This window comes from Microtus oregoni, unplaced genomic scaffold (genome assembly GCF_018167655.1).
Source record: "Microtus oregoni isolate MIOR12 unplaced genomic scaffold, Mior012 000028F_ref0000031, whole genome shotgun sequence".
NCBI lineage: Eukaryota > Metazoa > Chordata > Mammalia > Rodentia > Cricetidae > Microtus > Microtus oregoni.
In genome coordinates, this window is record NW_024543087.1 from 806,866 (window position 1) to 824,160 (window position 17,295).

The window sequence follows — 17,295 nt, forward strand, 5'->3', positions numbered from 1 at the left end:
AGAATCACCTCTCAAAAGCTGTCCTTCAGCCTTCATAGGCTCACCATGGCATGCATGTACACTCACACAATCACTAAATGTTTTTTAAAAAATTAGCTGCTTAAAAATTCTGTTTATTTATAAAGCTATGAGTATATGAAAAGTAAAAGGCCCCTAATCCTAATAAGGCAGAATGGAGATGGCTTTAGAAGGTGTATACAGACCACACTGTAATTTCCCAGTCACCTAGACCAGAATAAATGCACAGAAACTATATTACTAACAACACTGTGTTTGGCCTAAGACTCAGGTGTATTTCTAGCTAGCTCTTACATCTTAACCCATTTCTATTAGTCTATGTATTATCACATGGCCATGGCTTACCTCACTTTCTACATGTCTTGTTTCTTCAGCAGCTGGCTGGCATCTACTTGGCTCTACCTAATATATATATATATATATATATATATATATATATATATATATATATATATATATCTGTTCGGATTTCCTGCCTGGCTTTACTCTGCTAAGTCACTGGCCAAAACAGCTTTATTCATCAACCAATAAAAGCAACACATATACAGAAGGACATCCAATATCATCTTCTCTTTTCTGTCTAATTAAAAAGAATTCTTAACTTTAACATAATAAAATTACATATATAAAACAGTTATCAAGAATCATTGTTATAATATTTAGTCTATTTGTATTAGGCAAAAATTAAAGAAATATTCTATCATCTATCTTATCTTTGTGAGTTTAACGTTTCGTATCTAATTTATCTTTTATCATAACTAAGTAACACTATAACTATCTAGACTTCAACTCCATCAAAGACCCCAGAAGGATATAATACTACCTAAGTAAACAGAAAGTACACTGTAAGCAACTTCCAAAGTTTTAGAAACGACAGAGACATCTTGTTGCCTAGACAGTCACCAAAAGTTTTTTTGTAATGCTGGGACATCCATCTGCAGCCTACACGCCCATATGTGGCAGACTTTTCAGTGAAACAGGAAGTTTAAAGATCCATTCTGGGAAGTTGGGTGGTCAGATGTGGCAGGAAGCCACGGGTGGCAGTAGCTCAAACATGTGGTAAAGCTGCACAGTAGGCAGGTACTTAAACCGAGCCATGTGGGCACGGGCTGGCAGGAAGCTGCCAAGTCGTGGAGTTGCTGGAGGAGTAGCTCAGCTTCGTAGGGCAGGAGGAGGAGGGCAGTGGTGTGGGTTCAGGCCATGTGGGTGCCAAACTGTAGTAGTATCAAAGAGTTCCACAATAGCCCAGAATGGAGTATAGCAAAGGTTTATTATTTGGGGATAAACTCACAGTAAGGGTAGCAATCCACAGTCTTCTGTGTGCACTGGGCTGGAGTTGGGAACTGAATCCAGGAGGAAAAAGGGGCCATGCACGCTTTGCTTTTCATCTGCACCTATAGTACATGAGACCACACCCAAAGTGGGCCGGTATCTTAATGGTTATTGGCTGAATGAGTTCCCACAACAGTCAGGAGATGTGGATAATACTCTGCTACTTCTGGCAGCCATATTTACAACTAAAAGTTTGGACAGTTAATCCACAGACAACAATGTGATGAACAAATGATAGCTTTATGGAAAATTATTTATAGAGGTAACTGTGGTAGGCAGAATTCTAAAGAGCTTACCCTAAAATTCTTACTTACTGATTATGTAGGCACTGTCGCAAAGAAGGAATTGAGTTTACTTATAGACTGTTCTTAAAAGAAGATAAGGGGTGGTAGTTGACACACACCTTTAATCCCAGCAACTGGAGAGGCAGAGGCAGGTGGATTTCTCACAGAAAAATATCTCAAAAAACCAAAAAATAAAAAATAAAAATAAAAGGGGGATGCAAGTCTCAGATGGTAGGGTTAGACCCAATATGATCTTGTTAGTCAGAAAAGTGGCAGAGAGAAGAGTTTCATCCTGAAAATGGCTTAGCCAGTTACTGATGGCTCCTAAGGTATAGGGGCTGCAGCACAAGGACAGGAGAGGGGCCTTGAGAAGCTAACAGCCCGAAGAAAATGATGACATCGGCTCCTCTACCACAAGTAGAGAGACAAGAGACACCAATATAAATGAATTTGAAAATGAATTCTTAGCCAGGCGGTGGTGGCGCACGCCTTTAATCCCAGCACTGGGGGGGGGGGGGGGGGGGGGGGCAGAGGCAGGTGGATCTCTGGGAGTTCGAGGCCAGCCTGGTCTACAAGAGCTAGTTCCGGGACAGGCTCCAAAGTTACAGAGAAACCCTGTCTCGAAACCCCCCCCCTCCAAAAAAAAGAAATGAATTCTTCCTTTAGCCTTTAGTCCTAAACACAGCTGTTAAACCTTAGTTATGAGATAATATGCAATGTTTGCTTTCTACTGCTGTGATAAAACAACATATCCAAAAGCAACTTAGAGAGGAAGTCAAGGAAGGAACCTCGAGGTAGGAACTAAAAGAGACACCATGGAGGAATGCTACTTACTGGCTTGCTCAGCCTGCTTTCATATACTACTCAGGACCACCTGCCCGGGGGTAGCACAGACCAGTGGACTGGGTCTCCCACATCAATTATTAATCAAAAAATGCCCCACAGGCTTACCTACAAGAAATTCTGATGGAAGCATTTTCTGAATTGAATTTCCACTTTCCCAATGACTCTAGTTGTAGGGGTACTAAAGAGTTCCACAATAGCTCAGAATAGAGTATATTTATTTGGGGACAAAATTCACAGTAAGAATAGCGTGATCCACAGTTCTCTGTGTGTGCTGGAAGCTGGGAACTGAATTCAGCAGAAAAAAAGGGCCATGCACGCTTTTCATCTGCGATTATAGTACCTCCTCAGACCATGCCCAAAATGGGCTGGTATCAAAGGCTATCGGCTGAAAGAATTCCCACAACACCAGCTTCTGTCAATTTGACCAAAAGAAAACTAACCAAGAAATTTGTAGCTTATTGTAATTTGACAACAATAGGACACCAATATCTTTCCAGCAGAACCAAGTAACATTCACCTTAACTCTTGGCCAGAATGTGCCCACAAGTAGACAGATGAAGGTTAGGAAACCTCTCCCTAAACATTACAGATATGTTAAGTATAGTTAAAGCACAGTCTCTTACACTCACTGTTGATGGTAAGTTCTTTAAATTCTTATCTAAGCACACCTTCCTGTAAATAAGCAAAGGTGCTGGGGGAACACGATAATCTGACTTTCTAATTGCCAGCTCAGAAACTCTCACTTGCTGCTCTGTCTTGAGCAAAGGAAAAAAAAAAGGAAAAAAAGAAAAACACTGACCATTTTGAACACTTCATGGACATTTTAGGGAAGCTACAGAAGGTCTAAAGCTGTTTGCTCTGGCTACCGAGAGTGCAGCACCAGCCATGCTGGAGAGGGCAGCACTTCTTTAGTAACTAGCAGAGGGCTTCTGTTGTGATCCATGTACACTGGATAGTGGCCGAGATAAAGGTCTGTGGCTGGCACAAATGCCCCTTCTGTGGTTGTTGGAGTCACTTGGTGAGATTAATAAGAAACACCTCACCCTACTGTGCTGCCCTACTGTTGCCAACATTAGGCACCCCCAAATTGTCCCAAGTGGCATTTTCTTATCATTAGTAATACAGCAATGATTATTCAATATAATGTCAGAGATCAAATGATGATTAAGGCGGAGTTCTAGCACAAGAGCCCTTGGTCTTAACTCTCAGAGAGATGCTGCTAGAACCTAAGTTGCAGATTCTGCCCAATCACTATTCTGATAATACAATTATAATGTTCTCTCTTATTTCTTCCACATTTATAAACAAACACATTTTTCAGATTTTGAACACAAAATCTACCTGGTTTAAATCAAGTAAGGTCAGACCCAGTTTGATGGCACACGCCTTTAATCCCAGCACACAGAAGGCAGAGGCAGGAGGATCTCTGTGAGTTTGAGGCCAGCCTGATCTACATAGTGAGTGCCAGACCAGCCACGGCTACACAGTGAGATCCTGTCTCAAAAATAAAATTAGAATTCTGGTATTGAAAACTCATACTAATTTGCATGGAAGAAAGCGTAGATACAACAAAAACTAGAGGATGAACAGTAATGTATTCTGTATGAGAGGAAGGTACGTTTCAGTGCTATAATTTCTTTCATTGGTATTGGGTTTTCATCAGGCAAAATTTATCAATAAAAGTTTGCTTAATTAAAAATGGTATTCTAGGCTTGGATTAAAAACATGAACAAAGCTGTCGGCTGATATTTCCAAGGGCAGTAACTATGACTTAGGATCCTGCTAGACACAGAAGCACAGCGTCATTTGCTCTTCCTGTGCCCTTTCCCCCTGCTCATTCCCCACCACTCATTAACTAAAGATAGCCGCTTATATAGCAAATTTTATGTTCCTTAGGCATCATTTCAAAAGCTGATGAGATTTTTTTAAATCAAGTACTTATAGTCAAAAATAAACAAATATTCCGTGATGCAATTGTTGCCGTTTGCTTCGACATCCTCACCAGTGGCCACACTCTGTAGACAAAGGTACTGGCTTTAGCCCACTGATGCTTTCACTGGCTTAGTGACAGAGTAAACAATTTAAAACATCATTTTCTTTTATCCTAGGCAAGAAAATGTTACTAGTAATATAACAATGGTCATTTAATACATATTCTCAGAAATTAAACTGTGTGGATTAAGGTAGATGTCTAGGACACCTAGGGCAAAGCTAACAGTGGGCTTCAGGTCTGACGCTACTCTTCAGGTCTACTCCGTTTTCCCCTTCTTTCCTTCCTCTATCGATCTCCCTACCTTTTGGTGCCCTAATTTCTGACAGGTCAAATTTGAAAACTGATTTAAGAAGAGAGAAAAATATGTTGTCTGACGAGAAATTTAATTTTAACAAGTATCATGGAAGCCACATTCTGCCAGGAAGTTTTCAAACTTAACCCAGAAGCAGGTTATACTGCACTCTCAACTACAAAATGCACAGCATAGACTCCATGGTAACTAAAATAAAGAACCTATCAGGTCTACGGCTCACATGTATCCCAAGATAGGTACAACTGTGACCCAACAAAACAAGACTATAAACCCACTAACAACCAGACTCCTCCAAACCAGATCTTAACTCCTCAAGCCCACTATGGTAGCCAGTATAGTAGTGCACCAGTAATCCTAGCACCTTTGAGATAGAAGCAGAAAGACGAGAAAGGAATTCAAGTAATCCTTGAGTTCAAAACCAATCTGGACTCAAGAGAACCTTTCTCAAGCAGGATTCTCTATTATGACCTTCCAAAGCCTCCGCTGGACACAAACGTTTATCATCCACGCCTAATTTCATAAAGAAAACTACAACTGAGCCACACCCTTCCCTCCACGCAAAGCTGTGTGAATACTGAGTGTGCACTGCAGTGAGCTTGGGTGGCATCTGCTCTCTGGGCTTCTTCACATTCTTTTAACGCATAGCTGTGACAATGTTTAAGAAAGGTGAGTTCCCGAGGAAATAGTATTTCTTTCCCCTAAAGGTATGGATACTTCTTTTCAAAAGATTTGTTTTATTATTATTCAATTGTGTGTGTGTGTGTGTGTGTGTGTGAGAGAGAGAGAGAGAGAGAGAGAGAGAGAGAGAGAGAGAGAATATGAGAATGAAGGTGCAGGTGGAGCCCAGAAGGCAGTTTTGAATTCCTTGGAACTGGAGACAAAGGCAGTTGTAAACCACCCTATGGGGGTGATGGGAAAAAACTCGGGTCCTCTGAAAAAACAGCAAGTGCTCTTAACCATGAACCATCTCTCCAGCTCAGGATAGGGTATTTTTTTTTCAGAAGCAAACTACCACCTGCTTCAGTATCTAACAGATATGTCCACCATGTGAACTACATGTGGCTGAGAACAGCTATGAAAGCAACCTGATACACAATCCTAAACTTACCCAGCATATTTTTTGTTTAAAAGCAACTGGGCGGGTGTGTGTGTGTGTGTGTGTGTGTGTGTGTGTGTAATGCTTTTATTTATTTATGTATTTGCAGCTTAACAGCACAGTTCTCAACAGTGTATGCTGTAGATGATAAAGTCATTTTACAATGTCAAAATGATGTCAGATTCCTTTTTGTATGCTGTGAATATGTTTTATTACCATTGCTTAATAAAGAAGCTGTTTGGGCCAATGGCTTAGTAGAATATAGCCAAGTTGGAAGAGATAAATATAGAGAGAGTAGAGTCACAATGTAGCTGCCGAAGGAGAAAGTCTCCAGCCAAAACCTCACCTGGTAAGCCACAGCCTCTTGGCAATACAAGGATTAGTAGAAACGGGCTAGTTCAAGATGTAAGAGCTAGCTAGAAATATGCCTGAATCATTGGCCAAACACTGTTGTATTTAATATAATTTCTGTGTGATTATTTGAGTCTGAGTGGCCAGGAAATAAATGAGAAGGCTCTGCCTACAAAAAGCTAGATACACCTAAAAGTATTCTCTGCCTGTCCTAGGTTTTATGTTGGCTGACATTTAAAGAGAAGAAGGGTGGTGCAGGGTGGCTTTAATATTATCTAATAATGCATTTTTCTATTTTTGTAATTTCAGATTTACTGTGTCTGACATTATTCATGCTTATGTGAGAAGCCTAAAAAGTGAGGCATGTTCACCAATATCTATAATTGTAGCACTGGGAATGGTGAGGCAGGACAATCATGAATTCAAGGCCAGCCTGGGCTATATAGTAGGACTCTGTCTTTTAAAACATCAGCCAGGCAGTGGTACTACATGCTTTTAATCCCAACACTTGGGAGGCAGAGACAAGCAGATCTCAGTGAGTTTAAGGCCTACAGAGTGAGCTACAGGACAGTCAGACTGTTACACAGAGAAACCCTGCCTCAGAAAACCAAAATGAAAAAGAAAAAAAGATTCTGTTTTCTATATGAAAAACACATACGCATACGTCAACTATTTTCTCTTACCAGGAACTCAGTTTTACATCTGGCTACCCACAGACTAAAGAGAACATCTGATAAGAAAGAGTCATTTGAATAATGCAATGGAATGGAAAGATCACTGGACTCTTGGCCAACTGTGCTTCAAGGTTGACTCTGCACGGCTTAGTACTTGACCTATGTGACCAGGACACCATGTGACAGTCTTCAATAGAGCAAACTATATGTCAGCTTGTGACTTCGCAGAGGCACTGACGATGATAAACAGGAAAGGACTTAAGCCTCTGCTGCAGAAGAACACAAGCCAAATTATCCCAGACTCTGCTCTTCTTGAAGCAGTTTCTGGAGATTTGTGGAATAGACGATGCTCAAAGGTTCATGCTAAGCATTGAAAAGAATTAGAGAAGAAACCAACATTAAGGTACTGAGCATGTTTTAGATACATTCAACCTTGTTGGATAAACAAAATATAAATAACTATTATATCTCACATGACAAACAAAGTGGCTCAAATAATACTTTGGATTGGTCATTCTATCTTTCAGTCCTCTTGTCTATAAAAGAGTAAACAGAATGTATAAATCATGGGGATATTTGGTGCCCAGACCTTGTGACAATAAATCCTCACTTTTGGCTTGAAAAATAATAAAGGAGCTCAATGAAGGGAAACCAGATTCTCAGAGAAGGTTATCTAGGAAACACTTTGAGTACTTTGTCTACAAACTTTTCAACATTATGAAATATAAACACTCCTATTTTCAGAAAAAAAGTTATTCACAGAGGCTGAATAATGTGCCCAGGATGCAAAGCTAGTAGAACATTTAAGAAGTTAATTGTCTGTTCCTGAGCTCTCCCTTCTTCACTACAAATGTGGCTGACCAGCATGGAGACAGGAGGGATGAAGAAAGCACTCTGGCAGAAAGATCAAAATAAACCCAACATGAGCCAGGCAATGGTGGCACACGTCTTTAATCCCAACACTGGGGAGTCAGAGGTACGTGGATCTCTGTGAGTTTGAGGCTAGCCTGGTCTACAGAGCTAGTTCCAGAACAGGCACCAAAGCTACACAGAGAAACCCTGTCTGAAAAAAACAAACCAAAACCACCCAACATGAAGCTAGAAGAGGATTAGCAAACTTTAGCATGACTTACAGGAAATAAAGTTAAAAGATCATAAAGAAATTAAAATTTAGGTGGGTAAGAAATGTGGGCTTGATCTTGTAGGTCAATAAAATGGAAGTGAAAATTCTAAGCTGAGAATTAGAAGATGAACAAAACATATCTGGAATGCAGATATTTTAACAAGGCAGAGATGGACTGAAGAAAATGTATGGCAATGTACTAAAGGTTATTATTTAATATTCAAACACTTCAACATTTAGTTAAGTTATATACCCGTAGTATATCTATAATAAAGTAACTTTTCATAGGGCTTTGTAGGCAATTTTTAAAAGTGGCTACTATGGCCTACCAATTCTTAGATAGGTAAGCAACTAATTCAACCTACAAATACCTCTAAAACAGTATATTCTTTGTTCAAGGGCCATATTTAAAAGTTTAAGTAGGAGGGTCAAAGAAAGGGTAAAAACAGATTCTAACTCACAAACCCTTTGCCCAAGAAAAACTTGCAACGAAGTTCTATCTTCACATTTATAGAAATATTCAAAACCTAAAGAATGATAGTGACTTCCATTAGCCCCAGATTCAGTTTCCGCTTCAATACATAACTCAAATTCAGTTCCTACTTCAATGCAAAACCATTGTTCCCACCACTAAATGATAAATTTTCCTTCTCTTTCATGAATACAGAGGATGTCTGCCTGTACTAAGGTCTGAACTGGGGAGACTTAGTGCCTTGGGCAACTCAAAAATCACTCTCCTAATTCTCAAGTTATCCACCTCAGTCTTTAGCTGCAGGAAAATGCAACAACATCCTGTAACCTAAAGCGGAGCTGCTTCAAGCTTAAACACACCTGAGACCTAGTATGGGATCATATTCAGCCCTTCAACAACTATCAGGTGGACAATAGCCTAATTTGCCAGTAATGTTCATGCGACTCCGGCCCAACACAGACCAAATACACTTTGCTTCAACTGTCACCAGTGAGGTGATTTGCTCACTGTGCAAAGGAGAAATAGTTAAAAGAAGAAATTGGGGGGGAGGTTGGGGGTGCAGCTGGGGTTTTCAAAGAGAACTGTAGGAAGTGGAAGAGGGACAAAGGGTGAACCAAAAAACCAATTATCACCTCTTTTCAAAACACACAAGGCGTTGAACAGATGGCCTCCCTCCTAACTCTGCACACCTAATTTTATACTGAACTTTTCAGTTACTCATAAGGAGCACCCAAACTACATTTGTTTCTCTGCAAACGAATTAGAATGTCAATGTCTAAGTAACAGGGTATTCTAATTTAGCTTCCCAAAAGTTGTATTTGTTTCTGCTACTAAAGGCATTCCCAGTCTATGGTCCGTGACTTTCAAACAATCTCGAGGTAAATAATTAAAGCGATTAGGGTGAAAATATTCGCCCAATAAAGAGTGCAGGTGCGGAGAGTAACAGCATAAGGAACACCTCCTTTAGAACACAAACACACACACGCACACAGGACGAGCCAAAGAGCTTATGTCTATTTTTGCAACTCTAAACAACCAAACGGCTAGATCTCAAAACCTCAAAAGCACCTAGCTTTGCTAAAAAGTCAGTTTTACTGTGCCAAACTAGAGGCAAGCCCCTAGCTCTCAACGCAGACTGTAAAGCATAGTAAATTTGTCTGGCCCTTCGGACGACTCACTGAATTTCTTCTGCACCCTAAGAAGGTCTCGTCCTAGAGGCTCCCAGGCCCGGAAAGTCAGAAACCAAGGTCTGCTCCGGCGGCGGACGCCAAAGCACTCCCGGAGGTCCAGTCAATAAGGCCTCTCCGAGCAGCCACACCGACCACAGCCTCCGCTAGAGCTGCGGGCCCCGGCTCGGCTCACCACAGTAGGCCCAGCGGCGGGCGAGGCTGCGGGACACAGGGCCTACGCTGCGGCCGTGACGGACGAAGAGAGCCGAGCCCGCTGGCCTGGCCAATGCGGGCCGCGGCGCCCGCTCGCCCCGCAGCCCTTTCCTGTCAGCGCCCGCAGCCCACCGGACTCACAGCTTCAGCTGCTCGTAGGCCGCCGCCGCCATGGTGCACCAGCGCCTCCTTCCTCTTCTCTCCACCCGCAGCGGGGCCCGACCCCACCTCAGCTACGGCTACGGCTACGGCGCGGCCGCTCTCTAGGTGCGGTAGCCCAAGGAGCCTCGGCCTGGTCCCACCCCCTCCCGGGACCGCCTCTCGGGAGAGCACGGAAGCCCGCGGCGGACAAACCAGTGCGCCAGCCGGGACCGCCGAGACACGCCTCCGACGCACGGATTGGAGCGAGGCAAGAACGTCGTGACGTCGCCGCCGGAGATTGGTGCAACGCGCTGCGGTGAGAGGCGGAGTCCCGGTTGTGCTGCTCTGAGCAGAGCGGCTCAACGAACCGACCAGAAGGGAGAACTGCAGGCAGGAACCCTGTTGAAACTGCGTAATCGGAGATCAGCCATCGCGGAAAGAGGCCTTTCAGCACTGGGCCAGTGGCGCAATGGATAACGCGTCTGACTACGGATCAGAAGATTCTAGGTTCGACTCCTGGCTGGCTCGTGAAGTGCCTTTTTCCCCCCCCTCTCTACATAGTTGAATGTAGCAAAGCCGCCTCAAAAAGGATTAGTTAGAATATCAAAGTCAAGTATCTTAAATTTTAATGCTACACAAAATACTACTTTTTTTCTTCTTTTTATTTGCCATATTTGAAACCTGGGGTTGTCTAAAACGGTTTGCAAATTTCCTAGCGCCCCCGTTCTTAAAGCTCCTCAGGAGTCTGTAAACCAGTACAGTTAAGAAAACACTCCTGAGAGTGGAGGTTCGCAATCAGGGACGTGCGTGGCCGAAGGCTCTCTGCAGGTGGAACACAAGGCGGCACTGACGCCAGAAAGGCGCTGCTTCTGTTCTGCAGCGCAATGGCGGGGCAGGGGACCCGGGAACGCTACATGCAGCCTTGGCTTAGTTCTGCATGCAAGACAACCTGGCCTCCATTCCACAAGGAAACCTTAAAACTTAAGGGATTTCACAGTAAGAGACCCTGAAAAGCGAGCGCATGACGATTCATTTTACGCGAGACCAGAGATAGTTGTGACCGAAAGGGGCGCAGCCTATTCGTTTAACTAGTCATCCGATGATTATGTCCTAGATAGCATAACCTAACACCCCAGGAGTTTATTTAAAATGTGCCAAATACAGGAAATTGTTGGGGACAGAAATAGAGCCGGGACAAGGGGTGTGACTCACTCTTGCAGCGCTGAGTGACCTGGATGTAGACTAGGCTGGTCCGGAACTCAAATGAGACCTGCCTGCCTCTGCTTCTAGAGCAAGACAGCAAACCCGGCTTCTACATTGTGGGGGTTTTGTTTGCTTATAATGAATTTATGGTGGTTTTTGCTTTGGTTTGTCCTTAATTTTGTGTGTGTGTGTGTGAGATTTAAGGTCACCGTTAAATATTCCTTGAAGATGTTACATAAGAAAACTAGGTATTTTAAGCATAAATTTTATCGTGGAGATATGAGTTGTTGCCAGTTTTGACACTTATAAAATGACACTGGCTGGACCGTGGTAGCGAACACCTTTAATCCCAATGCTGAGAAGGCAGAGGCAGGCGATTTCTGTGAATTTGAGGCCAGCCTGGTGTTCAGAGCTAGTTCCAGGGCAGCCAGGGGTGTTACACAGAACCCTATGTCCTCCACCACCTATCTTCCCCCCACCAAAAAAAAAAAAAAAGGAGGAAAGAGGAAAGACGATAAGAAAATGAAGAAAAGACTATTTGGATGTCTTCCATTTGTGTGTTTGGGGGGGTTGTCTTATATAAGACAGCAGGCCTTTACCTGGCTATGGAAGGTGGAATTGGAACTCTAGATTCTACACGCTCCCAAATGTTGAGATTACAAGCATGCACCCACACCTGACTCAAATGTTCTTGCTTTAAGATGTTCTATTTGGGGTAGCCAGGTAGACATTTTAAAGGTCCATTTCCTAAGCATTTAGGTTTTTGGTAGATAATTTCAAATCGCTTTGTGGAAGAACTAAATCAATATGCTTCCTGTCACCAGCATGTTTGCACACATGCTAAAAACATTAGACATTTTTACATACATATAAATTAGATTCAGGTCCTATGTGGCGGCATATACCTATAGTACTACAATTGGAGAGACAAGGGTATTAATTTTGGGGCCCCGTCTATAAATAAATAAATAGGGCATCAACATACAAATATAGTTATAAATTGTAGTTTCTTTGCAGTTATAAGTGAAAAACTCTACTCCCTTTTTACTTATATTTCTTGGCCTGATGATTATTTTCTCTTGGTGTATTCAATTTTTTCCTCACAAACTTGACCTCTAAAAATATTAATTTCCACTTTGTACATGTGTGTATGCATGCACATGCACTTGAGTGCAAGCGCTCCAGAAGACTAGAGTTATGAGATCCGCCTGGAGCTGGGCAGATGACATCCACCAAGGCAGGTGCTTGGGACAGAACTTGGGTACCCTGCAAAAGTATAGTAGCTCTTTTGTTGTTTACAGTCTTTCTACCAGTTTATCCTTGTTTAACTTAATTTTCACTCATATAATATTCACTCACATATAGGTGCTTTTTAAATTGTTTTGTGCTTGTATTACTTTTACCGTAATCTGCTTATACTTTATCTTGATCATTTTGATGTAACTAAGTCTCTCAGTCTTAAAACCTGTCAAACTGATCAATCACTCAGTGTTTCTCTAAGCATTTTATTTAGGAGGTGGTAGCGCATCTCTTTAGCCCCAGAACTAGGGAGGCAGACACAGGTGGATCTCTGTGAGTTCAAGGCCAGCCTGGTCTACAGACCCAGTTCCAGGACAGCCAGGGTCACACAGAGAAACCCTGTCTTGAAAAACAAACAAACAAACAAAGTCGACCCATACAGTGTTACCCTATTTTTCCAGAAAAAGAAACTAAACTTAAAGTCATGAGCTCTTGATTCCAAAGCCAGCCAATCAAGAGCTGAGTGAACCCCCAGAGGTCCGAGGTCACAGCTGTTCAGTATGTCACCTTATTTCTATCCCTGATTATCCCTCAACTCACCAGCTCTGGGCTCACTGGTCATTTCCTCTTTTAATAAAATGGGAATTTAGTTTGTATCCTGCTTCCAGTTGATTAGCCACTGCCCTGGCCTGCAGAGTTCCTTCTCAGCCTCTCTAACAGGTACAGACTCAAAGTCTGGCCTTTCTTTACCAGCTAGGATTATAAATTAAGGCCTTTGTGATCATGACATGAGACTGAAAGACGGGAGAGTAGTTCATACAGAATTAGGCATTTTTCGGTGTGCATGTGTACATATGTACATATGCATGTGAGGTCAGCGATCAGCCTCAGGTGGTCTTGTCAGTTGCTGTCCACCTTATTTTCTCTTCTGCAGTGAGATGTTCATCATACATTCTGGCGAGACTGGCCATATCTGTGCCTGTTTACACTTGGAACAAAGGATCACTTAGTACAATTTTTTCCATTACAAAGTTACTTCAGAGGCTACCTGAAAACAAAATTAGGACTGATTCTTAGCCAAAAAAAAAAAAAATACAAAAAAAAAGAAACTGATTTTCTGGCATATTTTCTTCTTTTTTTAGGAGGTGGGGTTCAAGACATGGTTTCTCTGAGTAGTTTGGAGCCTGTCCTGGAACTCACTCTGTACACCAGGCTGGCCTCGAACTCAGAGATCCACCTGTCTCTGCCTCCCCAGCTGGGATTAAAGGCATGAGCCACCACTTCCCAGCCCTGGCAGTTTCCATGTATGTGCAGGTATGTATGTATGCATGTAGAACCCAAAGGACAACCTCTGTATCCACCTCCTTTCAAACAAGGTCTTTCAGCCTGGGGCTCACTAACTGGGCTAGACTAGTAGGCCATCAAGCCCCAGATATCTGCTTGTCATTGTCTCCCCAGAACTGGGACTAGAGAGAACACCACTGCATCTGACATTCTTAAACAAATTATGAGAATTGGCCTCAACTCTTCATGAAAACACTTTACTGAGTTATCTCTCCTCCTAAGACAGTTTTGTTGTTTTTGTTGTTTTGGTTGAGACAGGGTTTCTCTGTGTAGCCTTGGCTGTCCTAGAACTCACTCTGTAGACCAGGCTGGCCTCAAACTCACAGAAATTCACCTTCCTCTGCTTCCGGAGTGCTGGGATTAAAGGTGCATACCACCACCGCTCAGTCCTGAGGGTTTTTACAAGTGTATTGTACAACCAACCATAATTTGCAGTCAAGTCTAACAGTGTTGTTTGCAAGGAATCTATCTGGTAGACAGCACTTTCACTGAGTGAGAAAAGGGTACTACAGAACAGTATCTAATACATGCAAAGGACTGTAGATTCTGAATCTTCTTAACAATCTTGTTTTGTATTTTGTGTGTCTGAAGGCCATGCAAACTAAGCCATGGCAGTATTTTAAGGTGTTCAGAATGCTTTTGAATGTTTTGATCCTTCTGCCCACCACCTGGATTCAGCATTATATCCTCACAGGACTCAGCTGAGAGGAAGCTCAGTTAGACACTAGCCAGGAGAATGGAAAGTCCTGTTATGCTGTTAACAGGTAGCCAATAAGTCAGTCAGGGCTGAAGGTTCTTCTGAAACCTAAGGGCAGAATGAGAAAAGGGAGAGCAGAGTCTAGCCTGGGTCTGAGATCAGTCTCCATCTCCTTAGTTTTATCCAAAGTACAAGCATTGTACAGGAGTCTTGAAAAAGCTATTTCTCTAACTTTCAAGCCAGAGTATCCCAAGTTCCTGTGTTTTCTTCCTACATGCTTATAAATATAATCCCCCTACAGCTCTATGTGGCCAAAATTTATAGTACATTTAAAATCCCAGATAAGTGGACATCTCTTCATGTTTTCTGTGCATGGACCTGAGATGGAGAAAAACAACGAATAAAAGACCCCTAGAGAAAACAGTCCTAGGGCTTCTAGAAAGTCTGTAAATTCCTTTATTGTTCTTTTTCAGTAATATAAAATGTGTTTGCAAATACATCTGTATCACCTCAATCAGGAATTTCATTTAAAAAATCAATCACAGAGTTTTAAACTGATTATTCAATTTGACAACAAATATCCTATACTTCTGACATTGATTCCAATGAAATTTTCTTCAATCATGTTGACTCAAAACCAGCACCTCAAGGATGGCAAAGATAAACTGGCTCATTTCCTTCCCCTGCCAGCTTTGCCAAAGACAAACTAGATAAGTTGAAGGGAAGAAAGGGGCCTGGCTTCAGGGTCTATCTCCTTAGCCACATATATTCCTAATTTTGTTGTTGTTGTTGTTGTTGTTTGTTTGTTTGTTTTAAAGGGGGTATTTCTAGAACAGGAAACAAGGAAGTAACATCTGGCTAAAAGATACCAATAGAATGAACCTTATAAAAAAAAAAATAAAGATTGTCCTGGTCGCCCGCGCCAGTTCTGAACTTCTTACAGGCAACGGAGGCCAGCAGGATCGAAACAGCCTACGTCTAGAGCTGGGGCCCAGTCAAGAGTCCACATTCACCTGTGGCGGGGCTCCACTGGCCGTGTTTCATCACCCACGCCAGCTGCTGGGTGCCCAGCCTGACTGGCAGATGTGAGATACTGCAGCCCTTCCTGCCACAAGTTGTGGGGCACTCCTTGAAGATACAAGGACAACTGGAAAACCATTTTGTTTTTGGTTTTCCAGTTTCTCCCATTTGAACTGCCAAGAAGACACTGACCTCTGGCAGCAGGAAGTGATAGGCAGGGTTAATAATGTTCTTCAGTGCTGGGTGGATTTTTATTTTTTCTCTTTAAAGTTTTTCGAGTGGGGCTAGGGCCTCCGATGTTGAGGATAGTCTTGAACTCCTGCTTTACAAACCAGTCTCCCAAATGGCGGAAGGACAGGCGCCCACACATCTAGCCTAGGAGTGGTCTTAACATTTTGTCAGTGTGTGGTCTCCCTCTTCGCGTGGCTACCTCAGGAGCCAACATGTAGAGGCGCATGGGGCCGGAGTGCTGATTTCAGCTGCATCTAGTCTTGAAAGGCCTTGCTGTGCAACTATACTGCTTAGCTGCAGTAAAGAGTGGAAATCAGCCACTGCTGATACACCAACAGTCTCCAATGTGATGGGCGGATTCCACCTAGATCCATGATTTAGTGAAAACTATCTGTGAGGTATGTTTTGTGTGTGGAAAAAAAAGTGGAGAGAAATAATGAAGGGGGAAAAAAACAGTAAAAAGCAGTGTACCTTATATTGGTTTCATCAAACCGTATGAAGGTGCTGAGAAGTGGGCAGGAGAGAGAACCCTGAAACAAGCTCAGGAACATCCTCAGGCACTCCCTCCCTCTGTTGCTAGCTTTGAGAACTCACACATGAAACCCTCCTTTCAAAAGGAGCTCTCTTCCAGGATGTGGAGCTCATGAGAGGCTGAGGCTCACCTCAAGACAGCAACTGCAATGTCAGACTAGAGGAAGTAAACACAGCACCAAGAAGTGTACAGGAGCTGGTGCCTGCACCAATTCTCTCAGAGCTGGTTGTGTGAGACAGGGCAGGCTTCTGCCACAGCTCAGCTGCCTAAGAAGTAGGAGGAAAGGCAGAGGCACACCGGGGAGACCCAGCCTCCCGGATGTCAAAGCTTGGCTCTGGTTTACCAAGCTAACTCCAAGGATACAAAGCTGCTCATCCCATCACTGCCTCTTTCTAGCAACACTGTGAAATGTGCTCAATCCAAAAGCCTGTCCCCAGAAAACACGAACCATTTCCAGGGAGTAGGATGTGTCCAGTTTACACGGGCCCGACCTTGTGTCATATGCCACGTGCAAGCAGAGCATCTTCCTGAGTGGTTTAGTGAGGGTACAGCAATGGGGAAAAGCACTGGAAAAACACACAGACTTGATGGGGAGTGCACACTACTGTGGTTGAAAGAAAGGTACCCTTCACACACACAGGAACTTGACCCCTGTCCCTCCTCTTCCTGTGCCCCAGCTCTGGGGAAGCCCCAGAAATACCCCCAGACCCTCCCTGGGCAGCTCTGGCCCTGCATCCCCACTGTGTCTCTGGCTAGAAGTGGTGCTGGTGGACAGCCGCAGGTGAGGGTCCTTTCTCCAGCCTCTTGACATGACAGGAGTGACAGAACAGGTGGTCCTCCAGCGGGTAGCAGCGGTGTCCATCCTCATCATTGAGCTCTAGACCACAGTCCTGCAAGGAGGCAAGAATGTCATGAGAGGAAAACAGACCGCAAGGGAACACGAAACCACAGCCCACCAACTCAACTCAGTAAAGGATGCTTCACAGCTGTGGGCAGCGGCCATC

At 43.2% G+C, this 17,295-nt stretch overlaps 2 protein-coding genes and 1 non-coding gene across 4 annotated transcripts in view; 1 reads left to right on the forward strand and 2 right to left on the reverse strand.

Moving 5' to 3' along the window:
• Window positions 1-10,191, reverse strand: part of Sacm1l (SAC1 like phosphatidylinositide phosphatase) — a 57,216-nt gene extending 47,025 nt beyond the window's left edge. The window contains exon 1 of the mRNA XM_041677329.1: window positions 10,026-10,191. Coding sequence (XP_041533263.1) covers window positions 10,026-10,057 — 32 coding nt within the window. The 5' untranslated portion in view covers window positions 10,058-10,191. The remainder of the gene's footprint in view (window positions 1-10,025) is intronic.
• Window positions 10,192-10,480: 289 nt separating this feature from the next.
• Window positions 10,481-10,553, forward strand: Trnar-acg. The gene has a single exon. It is a non-coding gene; the product is annotated as a tRNA-Arg (tRNA).
• A 4,387-nt stretch (window positions 10,554-14,940) lies between these two features.
• The window catches only part of Limd1 (LIM domain containing 1), a 54,942-nt gene continuing 52,587 nt past the window's right edge, over window positions 14,941-17,295 (reverse strand). For both annotated transcript variants that reach the window (XM_041677388.1, XM_041677387.1), the window contains one exon: window positions 14,941-17,181. In XM_041677388.1, coding sequence (XP_041533322.1) covers window positions 17,044-17,181 — 138 coding nt within the window. In that variant the 3' untranslated portion in view covers window positions 14,941-17,043. The remainder of the gene's footprint in view (window positions 17,182-17,295) is intronic.